The sequence below is a fragment of the Balaenoptera ricei genome, chromosome 2 (genome assembly GCF_028023285.1).
Source record: "Balaenoptera ricei isolate mBalRic1 chromosome 2, mBalRic1.hap2, whole genome shotgun sequence".
Taxonomy (NCBI): Eukaryota; Metazoa; Chordata; class Mammalia; order Artiodactyla; family Balaenopteridae; genus Balaenoptera; species Balaenoptera ricei.
The window spans coordinates 144836886-144861738 of NC_082640.1; the positions used below are offsets into that span (position 1 = coordinate 144836886).

Sequence of the window (24853 nt, forward strand, 5' to 3'; positions counted from 1 at the left end):
AGCAAGCTGGAGATCACGGGTCACAGCTGGGGCCAAGAGGTAGTGAAATTTGGGCTATGATTATTCCCAATTACATTGGTTTTGGCCAGGAAGAGATCTAGGCACTTTTAATTAGGGTGTTTTGGTCTTATGGAAAGACTGCTATTGATTTCTACTACTCAATTTAGCACAGGTTATGAGCGGTCATAACTACACATTTTTGGTCTTCAAAAGTAGAATTTAAAGGATCAACAATTAATGTTTGCTCTTTCTCGTGAGTGTTTCCTGTCTAGTTGAAGAGCTCCCCTTAGGGGCTTGGGCCAGAGTAGAAGGAGATGACCCAATGTCTTTGTGGGAACGAAAACAAGGGCATTCTTTTTCCCTCCTAGGACTTGCAGTGCTGTTTCAGACTATGTCACCTTGATAAAGAAGGTCAACTGAGGGGTGGCAGATGTCCTGCAGGTCCAGTGTCGCGGGTGAACGTGGAGTAGGCAGAGGGTGCTGTTATCGGGTGGAACAGGGGAAGAGGAGCAGGATGAAAGTGGTTTGATTCTGAGTAGAGACACTGAGTCATTGGGTGTTTGTTGTGGTTCAACTGCTTGGTGAGCAAAGAGTGGGCTTGTTATATTGAGGTTCCTCTCACATTAAATGAAAGCACAGCTGGAAAGTGGGAGCCCCCCAGCTGCTCAGGTGAAGCAGACAGCCTCAGAGTCATGGGGAGTTGGGAGAGAGAACATGAGAAACACTCCAGGTGGCTTTTTCTTGGTCATCTGCTAGGCACAGCCTACTTAGCAGGGCCACCTCGTCCTGTTCTGTCATCTTCTCTTGCTCGGTGAGGGTTTCCCATCTCAAATTCATTCTCCAGACACGACCAGACCAGAGTAGACTGTTTAGAATGCAGATGTAAGCCTGTCACCTCCCTGCTTAAAGATCATTAAGTGGATTTGAAATCCAAGCCCCTCAACGTGGCGTCCCAGGCTCTTCATGACCTGCTGCCCTCCTGAATGTCATCTCCTTCCTTCCTCCCCAGTTCCTCCTGCACTTGGTGCCCCTGCCATTTTGATCCACTTTGAGTCCCTTGAATCCCCCATCCACTCTCCCCCTCTGCCTGACACAGTGTGCCACACATGGAACACAGTAACATCATACAGTACATCATGAAGAATGGACGAGGCTACTTGAGGATCAGTGGTGATCAGAGAGGCCTGGGCCTCCAGCTCAGCACTTAACCCATGGGAGCCATAATAGCTGGATAGCTCTGATCTAATCAAGCAATAATCTGCAAAGAACTTTGCAACCATTAGCTAACCTTAGGTAAGTTTGGGAAATAGAGGACAGGGGTACCCAAAGGAATAATCCTACTATGACAATTTAACTCTCCAAGGAGAGGTCAAGTGACATAGGAAATGGAAGGCAAAACCCAGGGCCACTTACCCAGCCAGAGCCCTGCCATCCCGCAGAGACAGCCCCACGGCAGAGCTGCAAACGAGGACCAGTGCTCCACCTTGGTGAAATACAGGATGACCGGAGTGAAGGAGATGAAGATTAAGTTGAAGAAACCCAATGTGGAGACAAAGTGCGCTGCTTCACCAAAGTTGGCACTTCCGAGAAACATCTTAAACAAAACCTAGAACGAGAAAGGAATTCATTAGCCACATAGTCAGGGACGTTGTCGTATCAGAAAGGCAATTTCTACATCATGAACTAACTGGCCCAGGGTTTATGCTCTATGTCTTCTTATCCCACTGTCTCCATGGCACTAAATGTGCTGCTGAGATAAGGAATTCAAATGCCCTCTAGCCTTCATATGAAACAGCAAATGCCATAAAATGAATTCCACTTTCTGTGCCACAGGGATACTGCACACTGGGAAGAACACCACCATCAGTTATGGCTATAGGGTGGATGACACGTAAGACTGCAGACAAGCCCAGAAACATCTAGGATTGAGGTGCCATCAGTTCTTCTCTTCAAGCATGGGATTCATTTTACCCTTATTTTGACAGGTACTGAAAACTAAATTGGACATAGAGAGAGCCTATCATTATATTATTGAGAGAAATAATAACAATGCCATGGATTTATAAGCACTTTTCTCTCTGAGCCTAAAATATTTTCACAAGTACTGTATTTATTCTCCAGATTTAAAAAAAAAAAAATGGTCTTTGTTTTCTGGATTATAAATCTGTGTGTAGGAAAAGATGGCAAGGAGACATAAACAGCTAACCTAAATCACACATCAGGCTGGGGAGGAACCAGTTCTCTAGTCCATATTTCTTGGCTTTTTAACCTCTCTGCTTCCTTTATTAATCCTCAAACAATGTAGCACAGAGTAGCTCTTTTCTATGGTGCACATACAATTTTGTGCATGTCAGCAAATATTATCACTCCCAGAATGAATACATCTGTAACATGGTCAGGAGAATTCTCTCTATAAAAGAGCCATCCCAGGCATATAGCAAGTCCGGGCATTGCTTTTAATTTCAACTAAAAGTATTATTTTTTTCTCTTGAGAGACTTAAGAGAACTTGAGCACGTGCTCGTGGTATTTGGTCACATCACACATCTCTGTGGAGTCTCAGTTGGGGACAAGTTAAACACTAATGGTGATTGAGTGAACACCTGTCAAGCTTGTCACAGAATCAATGTGCCAGGAAATGTCGATATGGAAATAGACATGATGTCCTCTGAGCTGCAGAGTTAGTGAATAATTGGAACAGGCATCCAGGGGGGATGCAAAGGGCATTTTCTGCCTTTCAGAGAGGATTTTCTCATTGAAACACCAAGAGAGGTGAAAGTGGAACAGTTCTTTAGCTACATCCAGAAAGTTGGCTCTGAAAAGTGGAGCTTCGGTGAATAACCTTTTAGATCTGCTCTCTTAATCCTCACTTCTGAAGTCAGGGGCAGTGACTCCGAATAGAGCTTTCACTGATGACAGGCCACTCCAGGGGAGAAAGAACTGTGAGTACAAACCCAGAGTATCCATCAGAGAGGAAAAGAGGCTCTTCATTTAGCTAATAACATGGCACGGGGTTAATATGCAACAAACAGTAAACTCTCAAGTGATAGCCGGTTTATTATTTTTAATACCTCATTGTAGTTGAAATAATGACCTCAGTAGTTAAATTAAAGAAACATAGGGGAGAAGTCTTTCTCGGCTCCTGCTACAACTGGTGGATGATTTGGGAGGGGTCGGGGCATGGACCACAGGCTTTGGAGTTGACCAGTCCGAGTTTAAATCTTGGTTCTATCACTTCCTGGCTGGATGATCTTGGACAAGTTACTTAATCTTTCAAAGTCTCAGTTTCCTCATCTGGAAAGTGGGGATAAGTACTTATGCCTCATAAAGGTGCATTAACACAGGTGAAAATTTCTAGCAAGCACACAGCCTGTAGCAAGTACTCAATAACTGGTACTTGTTATTATTTAAACCATCTTTTTTTTTTTGCTAGTCAAGATTTTCTTTGTCCTTCCTTCTTTTATTACTTAAAAGTCTAAGCTACAAATGACAGTTGAGTACATAAGGAAGTGCACAAAATACCTTATACAGTGCAGATGTCGAGGCCGAGCCCACTGCAAATGCTACTCCTATGATGGAATCAGCATGGAAATTATCTGCATACGCCATCATGACAATGCCAGTGATTGCCATTATTGCGGCAACTATCTATCAAGTAGAGTGCAAAGAGAAAAAATTTTTTAATTGATGCCTCCATACCCCAGAGCAAGCAATTGAAGGCTTCATGGGAGTTGTTACATGCTTTCTCAAACCCAATTACCTCTTGTACGTCACTGTTTAAATGTAGGAAGGGTCAGTATTAGCAAGAAATCCATATGCTCATGAGACATTCAGGCAGAAAATATAGAAGCTGCTCACATTCTAATTAAGGGCTAGTAATTGTAGTTTAATTTTTGGATCAACTTCCTAGAGATTAATACCCATAGTGGTGAAATAAATTTAATAGGAAGTCACTTCTTAGCATTTTCATCTGTACTGTGTTCTTTTTCCTCAGACAATTCAGCATACATTTTAATCAGCTCCTTGGATCAATGCATGTTTCTGAACATTTCCACATAACCAGAACTTGATTATGGAGACATAATATTGATTCAGCTAAGAGGCAACTTTTAGGCCAAAGTGAAAAAAGGAAAGAGAATAATCTTTCAGAGTGATTCATAAGGAGTGAGCTGAGTTTGCACTGTCACTTGGAATATCAAATGGAGGCTAGTTCTTCCTTTTGTTTACATGCAAATTAAGCCACAGAAAGGCAATTTCATTCAATTATTCTAGAGCATTAGCTGTATAAAGTGAAATATTAAGAATTTGATTGAAATCATAATGGTTGACTGTAAATTAATATGATCCTTGGTATATTCCAAACAGGAGCCCACTTCCTTTGTGAAATGCTGGTTGGCATCTGTTTCTTTAATTTATCTTGAACTGGTTCTACTGGAAAACATTTTAAAGCTACAATAAACAGTAAAATGACCACCCTGGAATAGGAAACACTATGTCATTTCCTTGTGAAATAGTCTCACTGACTTTAAAATCATGATGCAACTTTGTGGGAAATTTAAACACACCTGGTGATCAATTTTGTTAAGCTTCAGTTCTGAGTATTCTCAAGTAAATCAGTTCCTCTGTAGATAGATTTCTCACATATGTGATATTTTTTGACCCTTTGAAATATTATTAGTGAATTCTTCATTACAACAAAATGTAGATCTTCAACATGCAACTGTAGACTTGCCGAAGGCCAGTGCAAAGTATGATAACGATGACACATATAATTTAGATGCTGTTAAAGCATTTCTTTTGTTAATGACCACCCAAAGCAAGGGCACAGCTGGTTTCAGAGCCAGCTCCATACTAAAGCGTCTTTTATGAAAAACAGCAGGAGTACTTGAGAACAGAAGCCGACTTGTCAGCAGTGAAAAACTGTCTTCATAAAGCGTTATCCGGGAGGCTGCTTGGTGGGGGGCGGGGGGGGCATTGCTCTTGCTGACTGAGTATCACAGTCTCTAAACCTTCTAGCCGTGTGTTGCAGTTAGACTATGCCTCAAACTATAGGGAATAGAATTTAATACAAATGCACACAATGTGAGGTGTCAAGGAAATTTTCCAAACAGGAAGTCATAGACTCATAAATAAACATGGTGAAGTGGTTACCTAGACCTGGGAATTCTGTGAGACTTATCATTTTCTTTGATTTGGGGATTTATAGTTCAGCCAGGGATTTGCAACATTTCTTTGGGCAATCTGATGTCAGAGAAATGAAAAGTTACATTAAACACTGGCAGTTTCTGATTTGTTTTTGTGTTAATTAATGTTCATAGGTTAAAGTATTCATGTACACAGATAGAGTTCCCTCAAAATACTGAACTTGTAGGATAATAAATGTGAATTAATACTTGTTTTCTTTTTACCAAACATCAGATGTATTTTCTTAGTGAAAAAAACAGGTAGTTTCTTCAAGACAGGGATAATAGAACACAGTGTTAATCCTAATGAAACTTTAACATGATGTGCTGTTTAATATTTAAAATTATTAAAATTATTCTATAATATACAATATCTGGGTTTAAGCAATTGTGTATAATATATAATTCTTGGCTTAGGGAATTCTGAAAACAAACAGTCCATACAAAAAAAAAAAAAAAAAAGGGAAAAAACCAAAAACACTGTCTGGAAAGTGTTGAACATTTAATACCATTATCCCCAGGATATGACCCTGTTGGGAACACTTTCTTTTCTGAGTCAGCCATTAGTAAAAATACATATGCACTGTATTTCTATTATAAGTTTTCTCAAGATAGGAATTGGGCATGGACAAAGATTACATAATTTTATAGCAATTCAGAATTATAGTCATGATGAGCCTCTTAAAGATCTCCATTACATTTTATATTTAAGTGCTTATGAAAATATTAGCTCAGACCACTTAAATTGACATATCAATTATACCAGTGTCTCTTTGAATTGCGGTCATGGAGAGAAGCATTTTTCACTTCAGGGGGCCAGACGGTGCTGTTAGTTAAGTTCCAAAAGCATGAAAATCTCAATATTTCCAATGTTAGAAAAATTCCTCTCTATGGTATGAACAGTTATTTATAGGATAATAATTTATAGGTTATATAGGTTACCTGGGGGGAAAGATAAATTATTTTCCACATTTCTATTTAAATTTCACAACTATCTGATAGAACAAGTTCTCTATGGCCATGTTTAAATTTTTTTTTCAGTATGTTTCTTATCTACACAGTTGGAACTAAGGGAAGGGAGCTCAGCTAATCCAGAAAGTGCAGGGAAATGTTGGGTGGCAGGCTCATTTGGAGTGGTTGTTTGGATGATCTTAGAGTGGTTCTGCCTGGCACCATTGGTTAATTGCAGAGTAAATATTCTTGAGATTTCTGGAGAATATGTAACCCAAGCACAGGTCTGAGTCATGTGCGTTTTCAGAAGTAATCAATCGTTAAGGAAGGATTAATAGTCTGTCTTCTCAACAAAAAAATACAAAATGATTCTTGGGCTCAGGATGCTGGAAATGTACCTGCAGGAAACCAGCGCTTTAAATACTGTGTCAGAAGGGCTCACATGTGACATCCACATGCTGACAAACACAAAAATGCTTCTGAGCACATTAGCGTCCCCATGAGGGACTCCTCTGCTGATGGTGCCATCTCATGGTGCCACCTGCTTGGCTTCAGAAAAACATGGCTCTCCTCACAACCTACTCCAGTTCCAGCCCCATAACCAACCAGAGGTGTCTAAATAAGATGGAAACCCACCACAACCGTTACTTGAATCTGACCTGGGTGAAAATGTTAGTAACTATAGCGATCATAAAGCTGCCAATGCCTCATTTTTAACCTTCTAAACCTCTGGGTCCTCTCACATCATGGTGTGCCCACCTGGGGTGAATACCCTGAGGAAGAGGATGTATTTAGCCCATTATCTTTGCATGCTCCTTGAGTGACATCACCACCTGAGCCAACTACCTTCCTCTGTGGGCTCACTTCCCTCTGAGAGTCTCTGCATCAACTCTCAGGGCCAATCAGAGGGGGACCATGAGGTGGTTTGAGCCTGTTCTTAAAGCCCAAAGAGGGGCTTTAACAGTGAACATTTGGTGACCTCACTGAAATGTATACTACCTGTGGCCCTGCCTGAAAGCAAGGTTTCTTTCCCCTCTCAAAGAATTAGTTTGTATAGATAAAGCCTACAGAAATAGCTGGCTTTTGGCTGATTTTTGTTTTCTTTTATCTTCATTTTTTTTCTCTTTTGACTCAGGGCCTCAAAACCCAAAAGGGTCCAGCCCTTTTCTGGATCTCCAGGAGAGTTTATGAGCCTCGTTACTGTCACTGTGTTTCCCATTGACAAAAGATTTCCAGAACTATCATTCGCATAACAGTATCAGCTCTTCTAGGATTCAGGGTATTGAGATGGACCTTTAACTGCTTCTCTTTCTAACTGTAACCCAGACATCTTTCCTTAATTTGCCGTGTGGTTAACCCTGTTTCTGGAGCTGGATGGAGCAGGTAGGAGCTTCCCGGGCTTACGATGGACCTTGAATCCCAAGCCTACATCAGGCTCTGAAATGGGGGGGCTCAAAGCTGTACTGTTGGCCAGACTGCACTCAAGTTCAAGACTCAAGGTTAGCAGCTGAAGGTGGGATACACATTCATAGTTTGGCCAATGAGACCTGCACTGATGATCATCCTTCTTCCCTCCGAGTGTATTTGGATAGAGTCCATTTTCAGGGAATTGTGGCTACACAGAATCCTTAAACTTGTCCACATGTTACATTTAAGCTTCCATAAAGAAGACCCATCTGTTTTACTCAGAGCCAATGAAATTGGACAAGAGTTGATGTGTGAGAAATGAAAGAGATGGGCAGTCCACAGCTGTCCGGATACTCTGTGTGTGTGTGTGTGTGTGTGTGTGTGTGTGTGTGTGTGTGTGAGGGGGAGGAGGGTGGGTCCCTGTGGTGGAGCAGGTCAAGCCTGAGTCTCAAACTAAGATTCCCATCCTCCACCCCACTACCACACACATACACGTCTGTTTTTATATGAAAAAAAAAAACCCATCTGAAAATGATCCCAAAGGAAGACCAGGATGGAAGAGAAGGAAAGAAATCCCGAAAGGAAAGACTCAAGAGTATGTGTGGAAAGTAGATGAGACCTATTGACTGCACCTTGTTGACAGGGGCTATGGGTTCCTTGAGGGCATAAAATCGGAGAGCCTTCCCAACTCAGCTCTCTCCTCCCTGTATTCATGAATCATTCTCCTGCCAAGAGGAGGATGAAAGGGGATGAGCCCCACTGCCCATCCTCTACTGCCTCCAGCGGGAAGCATGAAGGTTCTAGACAGAACAGTCTGCACTGCCCAGGAATGAAGAGTTACTGCAGAAATGCCAATCAGAGGCAAGATGGAAACAAGATTGTCTTGAATCTTATCTAAATATGTAATATTGGCACAAATCAGTAGCCGCTCAGCTCCAGGGTCCTGATTGATTTAGAGCGCCCTGGAGCCCAATTTGAATTCAGAGAAGAGCAGTTTAAGCAATGAAAGATTCCATTTAACTGTCATACCCCAGTCAGTTCTTGGCGGATGGAGGAAAGTCTCCAAAAGAGCTACAGTTTGGGAAACTAAACACATAAGGACCCAATTATACCTAGAAAATAGATGGCTGCCAAGCTGAAGGGACACAAATTCATTTCCTCAATCTGCTGTAAAAGTTGGGGTCTGCTGAACCATTCACCGCCCACCAATTTTCTTCACATGTTCAAGGGAATTTGAAAATGAATGAACATTTTCAATTAATAATATAAAAATAAGGGGGGGGGGACAAGATCTGAAAGAAAGGGTGTTAATTTTCCAGTCTGACATTTACTTTTCATTGGCGTGAAATGGATGCCAGTGATAGAGAAGAAAACCTGAAGCAGTGGCTCATTTGTTTGTTTGTTTGTTTGTTTTTGAGGAGAACCTTTTTTTATTGATATTCTGTGATCAATGTCAATATCATTGATATTCAGTGATATTCTGGTTCTGATGAATTTAAGAATGCTAGCTAAACAAAACAGGATCTTGGAGATGGGAAAAACACCCATCTTCAATGCTGCAAGAGCTGGATTCTCACTTAGCAACATTTTTGCAATTAAAAAGAAAGGTCTTTTAAAGAAGTTTACTAATTTCCACATGATTATCATACATCAGCTGTAAGCAACTACTTATGAGTTTTTTAACACACCAAAACTCACCAGCAAATTGGTTGAAAGAATTTCATAATAGAAAACTAAATGTACGGCAGACTACCTTACCACCTGTGATTCAATCAATATTCCAAAGAAACTAAATATTAACAAGTTATTCAAAACATATAATTAGTTTTTATGTGAGCATTGCTAATTCTGGCCAATTGGTGCTCCAGATAAACCCGTATTTACTGATATTATAATTTAAAGCATCTTTCATTCTGTTCATGGTGTCATTTTGATGTGAAAAATAGAAGTAGGGGAGGCCATATGTTTCATCTTAAGGGTGATCATTCTTGGGGTCATGCAAATGAGAATCATAATCCCCAAACTATCTTTTTCTGAACTACTGAAGAATTAGAATGAGTCAGAAATATACATTTTGATTTGATGACTGAAAGCAACCCTTTAACTATTTAAAAAAAGAGTAGTCCAAGTGGGGTGGCATCTACAGGCTTTGTCCTATTTATGGGTGTAGGCAATAAGAGCTGCATTTATGTTGTCAGTATTCTATTCGTCCTCCTCTAATTTCTCAAATGACCTAATTATATATGTTCTCAATATGTCTCAGAAGGAAAAGAACTGCTGATACGGTCAAAAGGCAAAATGCTGAATATGTTTCAGTGCTTCTTATATTCCATGGCCTGATTATGGGCATTATTAAAATTACACCTTGACATTCTTCTAGAACATGGCATTAAACATTTCCTAATGTTTCACAGTGAGAAGTGAAGCACCTCCTATCATTTAAAAAGAAAAATACCTGACTTCTCCCAGCATGCCTGACATTAATACTTACTATGTTGTCATTATTATGTCTTAATTTATGTATTTACTTATTAACAACTATTTATTGGCTACTTAACAATTTTTCTATCAGGTCTTATTACTTACAGATGATGTATTAGTTTCCTGAAGCTGCTGTAACAAATTACCACAAACTTGGTTACTAGAAACAGTAGAAATCTATTCTCTCATAGTTCTGGAGGCCAGAAGTTCAAAATTGGGCAGGGCCATGCTCCCAACAGCAACTCTGGGAGAGAATAATATTACGTTCCTGCCTCTTCCAGGTTCTGATGGCTGCCCCGGCTTTCCTGGGCTTGTGGCTGCATCACTCCAATCTCTATCTCTGTGGTCACATTGCCTTCTCCTCTTCTGTGTGTCTTTCCTGTGTGTGTCTCTTATAAGGATACCTGTTATTGGACTTAGGAGCCACCCAGATCAACCAGGATGATCTCCTCTTTGCAAAATCCTTAAGTTAATTATGTCTGCAAAGACTATTTTTCCAAGTAAGGTCACGTTCACAGGTTCTGGGGATTAGAGTGTGGACACCTTATTGGGGGCTACCATTAAACCCATCACAGATGCAAATTTTAAGATAGAAATGCTTTGTAGCTTCTAGGCAGATTTCCTAAATCTGCCATTTAAATGTTACACAGCTGAGCTTTTCCCCCTAAAAGTCCTCAAATAAACATCAAGCCTCTTTTGATATGACCTCTTGCATAAGTAAGTTCCATGGTTAAATGCATTCATTCACTCTAATACAATTGATTTGCTCTCTGGGAAATCTAATAGTGAACATATCTATTTCCTTTTGGTATTCACATGACACTGAAAGAGCAGAAAAGCCCCTAAATCTCCTTTCTTGCCCTCTCTTCTGACAAGGCCCTCCAAATACTCATGGGTGATCCAAGGTGGTGGTAGATAGACAAGAGAAAGATCTTGTAAGCATGAGTTCATTCACTATATCTTTAAATATGTAGAGTCCCTACTTTGTCCCTTGTATTATTCTAGGTGTTAGAGATAGAGGTAGAACTAGTTTCATGGGCATATGACCTGTGCAGATGCAGTGGGTTCCCTGATGTTGCCATGTTGAAATTATTCACATTTTTTTTCAACAGGAGGCCTACATTTTCACTTTTCACTGGGGCCCACAAATTATGTAGCCCAAGCTGAATGGATCAGTGAGCAATGTAAAGAAGGTTCTTGTTCTCAAGTACTTGTCAGGGCACCTGATGGTGGACAGACAGTACCAATGCTTCATGTGTGAAAACATGATGCTAAGCCCTTTGGGTGTGAAATCTAAGATTAGCTATGGAGAATGAGTATGGGACCACATCTGGTATAGTTTAATGGTATCATGGACTGATTCAGTTTCTTGTGTTGTCTTCTGCTGTAGCTTTTCACTTGTTCATGTCAAGTTTCAGTTCTGAATTTCTGAGCAGCATTTCCCAAGATACAACCAGAATTAGCTAATTGGCTATTAAGATGAAGTTTTCAGGATAATAGCTGTCACAAACTCTCTCTCTAATATAGACATGAATTTCAGCATTTAGCAGGGCAAGGACCCTGGAATCATTGCAACAAGAGCAATATTTTGATAGCAAAATGTGTTTCAAATCCAGTCTTGGACATCTCTTTTGGAGAACAATAATTGTGTGATGTTTATCTTCTGGAAAAAGGCTATTCGTTTGGACCTCCTTTCAAAGAACTATTTACTCAATATTTTCATCATGGTGGCATGCCATATTATATGAATGAGATCTGGCTCCTTACATCTGCATGGCTTTCAATCGATCTAACAAAGATCAAGCATACAAAAAAAATGTTTATTTTTAAATCCATGTTACCTGTGAAAGGGTTAAACTCAGAACTGAAGTGGTTGGTGGAAGTTTAATGCAGTTCAATTAAGGATTTGTACCCAAAAGTAAGAGTTATTGCTTTTAGTTCCATATCTAGTTAGTCACACTAGATATATAGCCACTTTTAACAGCATTGTGCCATTACTGGTGACTTTAATTACTGTTTGGTAACCTTATCTACTTACACCAATATTAATTAAATCCATCTCTGGGGAGAAAAAACATGAGGGAGTTGTCCCAACATATGTTGATTGGAAAAAAAGCAAATCATAATCTTTACTGTAGCTAATTTCCTCAGACCCTTCTTTCCCGGGGACAGAAGGAGTTGATCACACCATTAATTCTAAGAAAAGAACTTCTTTTCCCTAAGTGCCTCCCGTTGAAATCAGCTGACTGATTCCAATGGAAACAATCTCTTTATCTTCTCATGATGTTGTAACTGCCTGGGCGTCCTAATGCAACTTCAAATTTCAATCTGTACTCAGAACCAATGGGAAAAGTTTTGCAGAAACTCCACAGAACAAAGCAGCTCTCCTGATACCAAGGATCTATGATTAAATGCGGCCTTACGCATTGAATCAAGTGTGCCATTACCCTCACTCCCATGAACCTGTCTTTCAGCACGATCCACGACAGCAAGAAGACAAAGGCTTTGTTACAACAGAACAGAGCAGAGACATCTGTGGCTGTCAGCTTCTTTAAAGCCAGTAAATACAGGTAATTAGTCAAAGTCCATAGAATAGAAAAGGGAGCAGTTCTTTTAAGAAAGAGCTTCAACGTCAGACCATCTTCACCAAAAATTCGACTGCATTCCCTAGAGAAGAAATAGAGGTTAATAGTCAGGTATTAATTTTAACACATCTTGTGTAGACTAACTCTTGACAGCCATTTCTAGGCAAGAGCACAAACCCTGAAGACCCATCATTCGTCTGTGGAACCTATTGAACCCAGTTCTGCCACCTACAGGCTGTGAGCGCAAAGGGTTCCGTGGAGGAGTCCACATCTCCCCAGGCACAGAGCTAAGCCTTTCCTACCCATTCTCTGGAGACTCCTGGAGGTAGCCTTTCTGCTGTTGCCAAACATTCTCAGAAAAGCCCAGAGAAATCCAGAAATGAATGGTTGCTGGAATTACTAGCTATTTGAAGAGACAGATGATTCTTTCCCAGTGGACGAATACAACAGGGTCAAAATGGTCGCTACTGTTTGAATAGGCTACAGACCACGTGCAGCCTCACATATCATGTGTAGGCATGCACAGTTTGGGATTTTATTATTCCTAAAACATTATGCCTTTTTCTGACATATCTGTCCAATGGACAAATTTCTTTTTTCCTCTAGCATTTTTAAGGCAGAAAAAAATGAAGGAAGCATCTGTGATAACCCCCAAATGGTAAAATAAATAAATAAAATTCAGGTTGCATTTATGTACAAACACCTGGCCATTCTGGAGGAATTGTCTGAATTCATTGTGTGAAAATAGTCATTTCAGTTAAATCTTTGATTTGCTTGGTTTCTGACTAAATTGATTATTTAGCCCAAAGGATTGTTTTAATCAAAATGCTGAAGCTAGCGATACATATAGGGAACATCGAAAGTGATAGAATAGCAGTGCCTTTTTGATTATGGACTGAAAACAGGCTGGGAAAATTCAGCTTTATTTTTTTCACTCAGTTGTACATGAACATTCAGGCTTTCATTGGGCAACTATCTTGTGCCCAGGCATTGTATTTTCAAGAGTAGTAAAAATATTCTGTTTAAAGCAACAAGTTATTCATATTTGCACGTTTGTAAGGTTTATAAATCTATTTAAATGCCTCTAGGTAGTACTAGTTTCTGGTTTCTCTTCTAGCTCTTTCTGAAGAGAAATAATTATGCCTCAGAGTATTGCAAAGCAAAGTAATCTCCAGCCAATGTTTGCCTCCCATGTATGAAGCAATTTACCCCACAGGAGGACCACATGGGGGGAGGGCGTGACAAAGTGGTGAGGTTCCAAGCACAAGGATACGGCTTTCAAAATCAAGTCTCATCGTAAACGTTGCTTCCAAGCAGCTGAGAACACAGGGAATCATAGGCCAGTGATTCTGGGAAGGTTAAAAATGCATTTTGAACACATAGACAGTCATGTCGTGATTTTACTTTCATGTGGCAGACAACCAAAATGGAAAGACTTTTGTAAAATGGAAATGGGATTCCCAAAGCTAAATTTTAACTTGAAGGAGACAGAACGTCAATGAAGGGACTAAATAAGCCAGAGGCAAAGCCTTTTGCAAAGTAAACAGAAGTTACACGTGCTCACATGCACAGGTAAATGGATGGCCTCTCTGTTTTGTTTTATTGAAGCGTAGTTGATTTACATTATTATAAAATGGATGGCCTGTTTTGTGTTACTGAAGTGTAGTTGATTTACAATATTATAAAATGGATGGCCTTTCTAAAGCCCTACCTTTGAGATACTCGGAATCAGAGTTACACACAGAGCAAGCAGCAGTTTTCATAGAGCAGCTGGGCACACATTTTGTGTTCTGTACTTACAAAGGGATTTGCTCTGTGAGGAAGTCTGCCAGGGACAGCTGGAGTGGAGAGTCGTGGGTTTATCCTGACATCTATAACTGCTAAATGTCCTTTAAAATACACATTTATTAAGAACCACAACAAATCCATTTCTGATTAAAGTATTTCTTTCTTTTTTTTAAAATTAATTAATTAATTTATTTATGGCTGTGTTGGGTCTTCGTTTCTGTGCGAGGGCTTCCTCCAGTTGCGGCAAGCGGGGGCCACTCTTCATAGCGGTGCGCGGGCCTCTCACTATCGTGGCCTCTCTTGTTGCGGAGCACAGGCTCCAGACGCGCAGGCTCAGTAGTTGTGGCTCACGGGCCCAGATGCTCCGTGGCATGTGGGATCTTCCCAGACCAGGGTTCGAACCCGTGTCCCCTGCATTGGCAGGCAGATTCTCAACCACTGCGCCACCAGGGAAGCCCTTTTTTTTTTTTTTTTTAATCTCTGATGCAGATGGTGATTTGCACGTTGCCGATGAGATGGTCTGACCTTGGGGGCTTTACTTTTCTTTTTATTTTAATAAATTTATTTATTTATTTATTTATTTATAGCTGTGTTGGGTCTTCGTTTCTGTGCAAGGGCTTTCTCTAGTTGCGGCAAGCGGGGGCCACTCTCCATCGCGGTGCACGGGCCTCTCACTATCGCAGCCTCTCTTGCTGCGGAGCACAGGCTCCAGACGCACAGGCTCAGTAGTTGTGGCTCACGGGCCTAGTTGCTCCGCGGCAAGTGGGATCTTCCCAGACCAGGGCTCGAACCCGTGTCCCCTGCATTGGCAGGCAGATTCTCAACCACTGCGCCACCAGGGAAGCCCAGTATTTCTTTTCTTATCACTGGCCTTAGCCAGTGACGGTTCTTCCTTCCCAGAGCCCACCATCATGCTGGGTAGAGTGCTCTCCAGCAAAGACTGGATTCAGGAGACGGAACACCCTGCCCCCTGGGGAAGCCAGTGGAGGCACATGGATGGGGAGAGTCCCCCAGGCAAAGCGCTGCTGCCCGGCAGAGGCTCTTGGCCTGGCTCATCCTGACCCCCAGGTACTGGCTTCCTCCTTGTTACCCTTTCTTCTTCCCTTCTCATCTCACTGCCAACCTTCTCCCCGCTTGTAACAGCTGTTACAAGAATTAAAAATGCTCTCCATTCAAACGCCAGTTCACCTGGGTAAAACCTTTTGCCATTTAAGCAGTAAGTGCTGGGAAATGTGATTTTTTTTTTTTTAAAAAAAGATGGATTTCTATGGAGAAGGAAATAACAATAGTAGGTCTCTCCTTGGGATGATGAGATCAGAATTTCTAGACAAGAGGCATTGACAGGAGGCAAAACTTGGAAAGAAGCTTAGAAGTCGGGGGACACTAATAACGTAACTATGCTCATCATTGTTCCAGCAGCTACTAGTTATGGAACCCTTTCTGTATGTCAGATGGCATCTTAAGCACATTTCGTAGCTTCCTGACATGTGGCAAATTTATCTTTGGCTCTAGTTTCACGCTTTCTAGAGTTTTTTTTCTTAAGAAATTACCCTTTGATACCCTTTTGATATACCATCAAAACTATGGTACATAATTTTTTTCTTCTTAAATTTCAAATTCACCTGAGGCAATTGAATTCTCTTGATAGTATATAAATGGAATGATTGAAATATCAAAAACTACTTCCAAATGAACAATCCTTACCATCTAGATTTGATACCTTACTGAAAATTCTTTTGATGTTAGTGATAAGAAAAAGACTAGAAATGCTTTCATAGCATTCAAGAGAAAAGGAGAAAATAGGCAAGGGTCTGGCGCTATGGGACAAATCCTGTTTTCAGTCTTATATATTAACTCTATTTTCCCCTTGTTCTGCCATGAGAGCTTCAGGGGTTGTCTTCTTGGCAGATGGTGTTAATGAGTCTACAGGGAAAAAAGATCAAGGATCTCAGCACTTTCTGGCAATGTTTACCTCTCATATGGAGGGGGCCACTGGAGAATATTCCTTTCACAGACAATGTTTTCTGCTTGACAATAAAAGCTCTTTGATTCAGTTTCAGAAATGGTCAACTTCACACGAGGCACTAACAGGATGAGGTGTCTTGTCAAGTCACAGGTCTCACTAAATTCAGAGTTAGTTCAACATGAGAGATGCGGTGAAGATGAAACTCATTCCCCAGACAACACGTCTGTCAGCAGGAGCCTCTTGTAAATGTATTCTCTTCAATAAAACTGACTTGGCTTGCTTTGAGGTGTTCTGAGGTATTACTTCCCAGACTAAACTTTTGCTGTTTTTATCAGCATGTGTGTCTAAACCATAGGAACTCATGCTATGGGTAAATGGACGTATTTTCAAACAGGGAGAATTTTATTCTGATAATCATGTCCCTTGCAATCATGTATTAAATATTGTTATTAATAAAGATCTTATGCCCCAGCATCATGTCTATTTTGATGGGAAGAAATAGAAAGTATTTTTAGCAATCCCAAACAGGTATAAGGCTTTTTTCTTTCCTCCAAACCAGAAAACATTTATCGTTCTTGGATTGTTTTTTGTTTCTTTAATGATAGCTGAATGTTCATGGACACACGTGGAAAATCAGCTCACAATATGACTTCAGTATTCCCGGGCACTTCCAAGCTGGTGATAAATTGGAAGTTGAAGATTAAGCCTTCACAGTGTCTTAAGTTTTCAAGAACAGTTGTATAATGCATCAATGGTAACAGTCACTCCTTCCTTTCATTAGGTAAAAGGGCAAGAAAGAAAGGTTATTTTGGCTCCTGCAATACAAATTTATTGTCATTCTGCTGAGGAGCAGTAAGCGGGTGAAGAAAACTGTCGCTCTCCCACTGCCATCTGCTGAGGTCAAGACTGTTGTTTTCTCTTGGTGATCAGAGTGACGGTCCTGGAAGTTACTCCTTAGTTCTGGCTTTTCTTTTCAAGAAGCTGTCTGTTCGCACCGGGCTTTGACCCGAATGCTGCTTTTGCCTTCCTGAGTGCTGTGCAGGGCTGGATGACATGTCTGCCAGCTTCCCGATCTCCCCAAGATGGGGCTGCAGAAGTCAGGTTTAGCTCCGAGCAACCACTAGAACCATGGCACTATCAAGTTCATGGCTAGCAAACCAACAGACAAGCCTCTCTGTGCTCCTACCCAGCAAAGAACAGCATCTTTGAAACCATCCCAAGGCCAAACTTCCCTTTACCTGAGACCAAGTCATTGCATCTGCTATAACACCACTGTGTCCAGAATACTGAGCAAATGTTTTTGTAATAATCTTATTAATACAGTTTTTTTTTTTTTTCCTGGGCTCGAGACCCTGGGTTGTTCTTTTAAAACGTGGCAAGAGATAAATTGATCTGAATTAAAATCTGGGTTCCATTACTTATAAGTGTGTGACCGTGGACAAGTCCCTGAATCTCTCCAAACCTATCACCTCTTGTGTTAAAATGGGGATAATTAACACCGTCTTAAAACGTGGCTGTTACCACCAACGATGGTTAATAAGATAAGATACACAAAAGCACCAGCACAGTGCCTGGCACGTTGTAGACACTTAATAATTTTTGGGGTGGTACTGATTCTGTTTCCTCGTGTTAATATGTTCACTACCGACCTTAGATTCTGCCTCTCCACACTCCTCAACTCAACTCATATTCCAAAGAGATGAAATTATGCATATTTGCATGAAATTATTTCAAACCATCTCCTATTGGCCATTTAACATGAAACCTACCTGAATTTTTTCATTGGAGATTGCTTTTCTTGAGCAGTGGCCAGATGACCAGAGTAATAGACTGGGAAAAACATAATGTTCCAGTTTGTTGAAAACCAAGTCATGAAAAATGGACAGTAGAAGTTCTTATAAGTAATTTTTACAATCTGTGTGGTTCCAACCCAAGATGATGACACTGACAAGATGATCAAAAGTCCCCAGATGGCCTTCAGAACCATAGACGCGCAGGATAGGCAGCGAGCCTTGATTCTGTTTTCTTGGCTGCTATTCTCAGGATGAGTCTGCGTTCCGTCATCCCCTGCAAACAGGAAAGGAATACAAATGTGTGGAAATCAAGTTATAAAACAGCAATCAAAAAGGCAGACAGTAGAATCACCAGTGTTCTTTTTTTTTCTCCTGCTGTCATTTGAAGAGACAGATAACTCTAGCTCATTTTCTGTCTGGAATCTGGAGTCTCTGCTCTGTAAGGTACAGTGTGTATCTGGACCCCTATCCAGGCTATGACGATGCTCATGAACTTGGTGGGTGCTCTCTGTTCCTGGGTGTACCCTACCCACTTCCTTGTGAGGGCATTACACATTTCAGCTCCAAAGGCTTTGGCCTTGGCCACGTAACCTGCTTTGTCTGATCAAACGTAAACAGGTGTGTGGTATGCCACCGCTCAGCAGGAGCTTTAAGCGGCATCACAGGGTCCCACTACCTCTCTAACTCTTCCTTTCTGCCACTAGGACGGAGAATCCCAAACAGAAGCTGCGCTTTTGGTCTCTGTGGGAGAATGAGCAGAACCCTGTGCCTGCTGACGTGAAATGTGAACAAGAAATAAGTATTTGCTGTTATATTCCACTGAGTTTTTTGTTTTTTGTTTTTTAACTGCAGCAAAGATGACTATTAAGCTGAAAAGGATGTGTCCCCAAAACAGAGCAAGTCTGGACTGCACAAAATTACCTTCCACCTCAGAGCAAATTACGACTTAATATGTTTCTGGGAGCACAGTGAGTTCTGCTTTGTATTTTTACATTTACTAAGAAAATTTAGTAGCATTTTTTCCCCACTAAAATAGTCAAAGCTCTCTGAAAGTGACAATCATAAAGGCCTTCTCCCCTGATAGAGAAAACAAGTTCAACACAATGAATCTATGTACCTGTCAGGAAATTTAATGGGAGCAGTAGTCACCCTGAGTCCCCAGATAGTAGAATCCTGGGGGAAAGGAGGCAGAATTGTCTGCAAGATTCTGCTGTGTCTCCAGGGACCTCCTTTGAGCGTAAGGCTTATCCTGGGGTTAAGAAAGTGGTGCAGCCCACAGATAGCAAGTGAGAGAGGATGGTTTCTCACTTTTCCTCTCCAGAATCTGCTGGCTCTCCTGCTGAATGTGTGTGCACTGCTTAATGACCCAGGTGGGACTGCCCCACTGGGGTAAAGGCTTTCATCCAGCTAAGGCTTCCTGATATAATTATTTGGGGAAAGTGGGTAGCAAGACTTGAAAGTGAATTCTTCACTGCAGAATATAAACCAAGTAGGGATGAACACAGCAATTACTACATGACTTCCAAGTCTTATAAACAGAGTTCTCAGAGCCTAGGCCTCCAGAAGATGAAAACTGGTATTCTTTTATTTATTTATTCAACAAAGTCCTATGGAGACTACCAGGAATTAGTTAGATAGTCGGGTCCCAGGGGTTCAAAAAAGAAAGACTTGAGCTCATAATCTAGACAAAGGCCAGAAAACACATCTAATACAGGATGATAAGGGCCAAGTATGGCAGATACAAGGCCACATGGAAGCAGAGGAGAAGCACTTGTTAAGAGGAGAGGGGCATAATGATCAGGAGAAACTCCCATGATGCAGTGACATTGAGACGAGTCTGTAAGTATGTTAGCCAGCTCCCTTGCCTGTGTACAGACTATACCTGATAACGGTTCTGCAAATTCCCTCTATGATCATGTGGCTTATACAGAGAGTAAAGGGAAAAAACAAAAATGAATAAGAGGGTGGAATAAGAGACTCTGGTGTTGGAAGGCTGGGAAGGGAACATGAGCCTACCCAATTAAGTGGGTATTATTCCCATTTTACAGATGAAAAAACTGAGGCTTGTATTAAAGGTTGTTCAAGGTTGAGCCTAAGACAGTATGACTCCAAGGTCTAAACTTTTTATTCTGAATATTGATTCTGTCTAGGTTTCAGGCTTGAGCTCCCCGTTTAAGCACTGGAAGTTTCAGAAATGGTTTGGAGAAAAAGTTCTGTTTCCTGGCAGGAATGGCAGTCTTGCATAAGGTTTAATAGAAGTGATATTAAGAGAAAGGTGTACTCTACTACACTTCAGATCACATTATTCTCAGGGAATAGCTTATAAAGGAGGAAGGATTCTACAAAGATTTTAAGTATCCCTATGAGTTGGTATCTGCCTTCACGGTCACCTTCTTTGAAGATTGCATCTGTACCACCGTCAGAGCATGGAGAATATTTTTGATGACACCAATAGTCACCTAAATCCCCACCTAGTATTGACTCATTCTTTCTTCTGCTAACTAAATTGAATTGTTGACAATTTTTTAATTTTACTGTTACAGATATCATAGAAAGATTGGCTCTCCAGAGTTCTTTTATTTTTCTGACCATTTTAAACATGATTTTCTAGAGTCCTGCTTAGATTTATTGTTTTGTATATATCATTAACATTGATTTACCAGGAATTCCATCCATTTCTATGAATCTTGATTGGAGTCATACAAATTGATGGTAGAGGCCACTGGAATTTGGAAACATGAGTGAAAGCCCTAGTCCTGCCATTGGATGGCCCTGAGTATATGTTTAATTCCATCTTAGGTTCTCTGTCAAACAGTGGTAATATCTATCTCATGGGCTTCATTTTGAGGTTAAGTACCATAACATTCATGAAAGAATGGTCTTCAGATTATTCTCCTTTTCTCTTTTCTTTTTGGTGTCTAGGAATATCCCCAAATGTCTTCTGAATTATTACAGAAAGAGTAAATCATGCCCCATGTGGTCTTTAATGGTACAGTTTTTAAGATTTGTAATCTGTATATGATAGGTAGGGCAAATTTATTAACCATATTTAATTAACTGGAACATACTGTTCTGCAGATAACTGGGATGATAAGAATATTACTGTAACTTATTAAAGCCAATTAAAACTTTCTGAAGATTTAACATGTGATTTTCTTCACTTTCTAAAAAAGAGTTTTAGCCTTGGGGTCCATAGTTGCTGAGATTCCATTTTAAAATATTGTCATTTTTTGAAAAAATCTTTTCTCATATAAAACCTCTTATCAAATAAGTAGGACCCTACAAGAGGCTTTCACACTTCCTCTATACCTTTGTTTACCTGAGTCCCCTGAATTACCATTTCTCTTCTGTTTATTTTTTTAAGCTGGTGTTCTCAAAGTTTGAGGGTTTTTTTTTTTTTCAGGTTTTTTTCATTACCCACTTATTTTGAATAGAGTATTTTGTTGTTTTTGCTGTTGTCACTATTGATTTTAAGGATGCAAGAGATATTAATATGTTGCTGCCCAAGCTGAAGGAATAAACGGAGAAGGAGAGATTGAAAATGTAGGTGGAAGAGATGGAGAGAAGGTGATCATGGATGCAGAAGGAGTCAACATCAGAATGGTAGCAAACACAAAAATCAAAGGTGGTCCCCACAATGATGGTAATTAGCAAATTCGCAAACAAGAGAACAGAGACATTTTGAGGCAGAGAGGAAAGCATCTCTTAGCACACAATTGTTTTAGTCTTTTCAGGAAAGTAGAAGTGTGGTCAGATGATGAGAGGAAGTGAGTAAGGACTCAGAGCTTGACAGCATCTCTGGGGAAGGCAGTACGATGTCCACCGCCAAAATGTAACAGTATTGGGCAGCAGCCTAGTGGACCCAGCTGCATTTTAAAATGATAAGTTTGCTGGGAAACCCATGGATATAGTAAGGAAATTTATCTAGCAATTCCAGTAACCAAGTAACCCAGGAGTTGGTAAGTGGTCAGGCAGATGTGAGGAAATGCCAAAGGTCTTGATTTAATAGTAAATGCTGATCAGGGAGACAACTGAAGTGTCCTGAGGGAGGTGTAAAATTGGGAAAACTAGAAGGGCTCCAAGGACTGGCAGTCCTCATAAAGACAAGAGCAGAGTCTGTGATTTTACTGGTACTTTTATTCTTCTCAGAATGGGTACAGTGTGCTATTACTAAATCCCAGGATTGAGGTAAAAGATGCTGGCTTTTGACATCTTGAAGATGAGAAAACTAGTTTCCTTATAAACTTCATTAGAAGTCACTGTTAAGCCCTCCAATTATAGGTTTTGGTATTATTTCTCTGCTACACTGTACACCGTACATCATTAATGGATTATATCTGCACATTTCCTTTCTTCCTTCTCCTCCCACTTGATCAACTTTCCCCACATGCACTCCTGAGAGTCCACGTAACATCTCTACGTTCTGTGCCAATGGTGAGATCTTTCATTGCTGGCTAGAAGCTTACCAAATATACTGTTATTTAAGAGGAGGTTACCCACATACCTGATCTGTTCTGCCTCTCGGCTCTATGTCCACAAACTCCAGAGGATCCTCGACTCTGAAGTTCAAGAGTAGGAGCAGAAGAATCTTCGGTGACAGACAGAGGGGACAGTTGTCTGCTGACGCTGCTGTGTGAACTGGGGCAGTTGGCTCCTGGTTTACATCGAGTAACTGATGATCTGGAGGTACCTGGGAAGAAAGAGTTCATACCAGTTTGAGAATTTCCTGAAGGAAAACAGATTTTTAAATGCCTTGGCAGTAAAATATATGGAACATTCATTGAGTTCATTTCTAATTTTAAAAAAGGGGGTCCTAAAAAGAGAATGCTATGTTGGCAAGGTCTGTGTCCCTAAGACAAAGGGTCTTTTTAGATAAATCCATTAACTGGAAATGAACATTAGAAAATGGTGTTTGGGTTGACATATCTGTTCTGAATTAGAACTGTTATCACAGTCAAATAGTTTACCTCAAGGAAAGCAAAGTGATGTTATGCTTGCTTCCTCCCTTTTCTTCGTAAGGCTGACTGTTGAATTCCTAACTGGTAAGACTGCCAGCAGGGTCTCCTATTAAATCCACTATACACTTTTCCATCAGATTGATCACTAAAATCCAACTTTGTTGTGTCTCCCTGCTCTGGCTAGGACTTCCAATATGTTGAATAAAAGTAGTGAGAGTGGAATACTTTCAGCTTTTTCACTGTTGAGAATGATGTTAGCTGTGGGTTTGTCATATATGCCCTATAATATGTTGAGGTAAGTTCACTCTATTCCCACTTTCTGGAGAATTTTTAATGATAAGTGGAAGTTGAATTTTGTCAGAAGCTTTTTCTGCATCTATTGAGATGATCATATGGTTTTTATCCTTCAATTTGTTAATGTGGTGTATCACATTGATTGCTTTGCAGATATTGAAAAACCCTTGCATCCCTGGGATAAATACCACTTGATCATGGTGTATTATCCTTTTGATGTATTGTTGGATTTGGTTTGCTAATATTTTGTTGAGGACTTTTGCATCTACGTTTTTGCATCTGTGATATTGGCCTGCAATGTACTTTTTTTGTTATATCTTTGTCTGGCTTTGGTATCTGGGTGATGCTGACATCACAGAATGAGTTTGGATGTGTTCCTGCCTCTGCAAATTTTTTTGAATAATTTAAGAAAGATAGGTGTTAATTATTCTCTAAATGTTTGGTAGTATTCACCTGTGAAGCCACCTGGTCCTGGACTTTTGTTTACTGGGAGATTTTTTTTTTTTATTACTGATTCAATTTCATTACTGGTAATTAGTCTGTTTATATTTTCTATTTCTTCCTGGTTTAGACTTGGGAGATTGTACATAATTATGAATTTCTTCTAGGTTGTCCATTTTGTCTGTTTTATTTGCATATAGTTGCTCATAGCAACTATGATCCTTTGTATTTCTGCTGTGTCCGTTGTAACTTCTCCTTTTTCATTTCTGATTTTATTGATTTGGACCCTCTCTTTTTCTTGATGAGTCTGGCTAAAGGTTTATCAATTTTGTTTATCTTTTCAAAGAAATAGCTCTTAGTTTCATTGATCTTTTCAATTTTTTTAGCCTCTATTTCATTTATTTCTGCTCTGATCTTTATGATTTATTTCCTTCTACTAATGGGTTTTGTTTGTTCTTTGCTTTCTAGCTCCCTTAGGTGTAAAATTAGATCGTTTATTTGAAATGTTTTCTTTCCTGAGGTAAGCTTGTATAGCTATAAACTTTCTTCTTAGAACCGCTTTTGCTGAGTCCGATAGATGTTGAGTCATTGTGTTTTTGTTTTCATTTGTCTCCAGGTATTTTTTTATTTCCTATTTGATCTCTTTAGTGATTCATTGGTTGTTTAGTAGCATATTGTTTACCTCTACATGTCAGTGCTTTTTGCAGTTTTTTTCTTGTAGTTGAATTCTAGTCTCATAGTGTTGTTGTTAGAAAAGATGGTGATATGATTTCAATTTTCTTAAATATACCGAGGCTTGATTTTGTGGCCTAGCATGTGATCTATCCTGGAGAATGTTCCATATGCACTTGACAAGAATGTGTATTCTGCTGCTTTTGGACAAATGTTCTCTCTCTATATGTATCTGTTAATTTCATCTTGTCTAATATGTCACTTCAGGCCACTGTTTCCTTGTTGATTTTCTGTCTGAATGATCTGTCCATTGATGTAAGTGGTGTGTTAAAGTCC

General features: G+C 40.2%; 1 protein-coding gene across 1 annotated transcript in view; it reads right to left on the bottom strand.

Moving 5' to 3' along the window:
• The window catches only part of SLC35F4 (solute carrier family 35 member F4), a 270105-nt gene that overhangs the window by 4710 nt on the left and 240542 nt on the right, over nucleotides 1-24853 (bottom strand). Inside the window, exons 2-6 of the mRNA XM_059915723.1 lie at nucleotides 22657-22842; nucleotides 18129-18426; nucleotides 12468-12687; nucleotides 3521-3646; nucleotides 1414-1606 (exon numbers count right to left, since the gene is read on the bottom strand). Of these exons, the coding sequence (XP_059771706.1) occupies nucleotides 1414-1606; nucleotides 3521-3646; nucleotides 12468-12687; nucleotides 18129-18426; nucleotides 22657-22842 (1023 nt within the window). The remainder of the gene's footprint in view (nucleotides 1-1413; nucleotides 1607-3520; nucleotides 3647-12467; nucleotides 12688-18128; nucleotides 18427-22656; nucleotides 22843-24853) is intronic.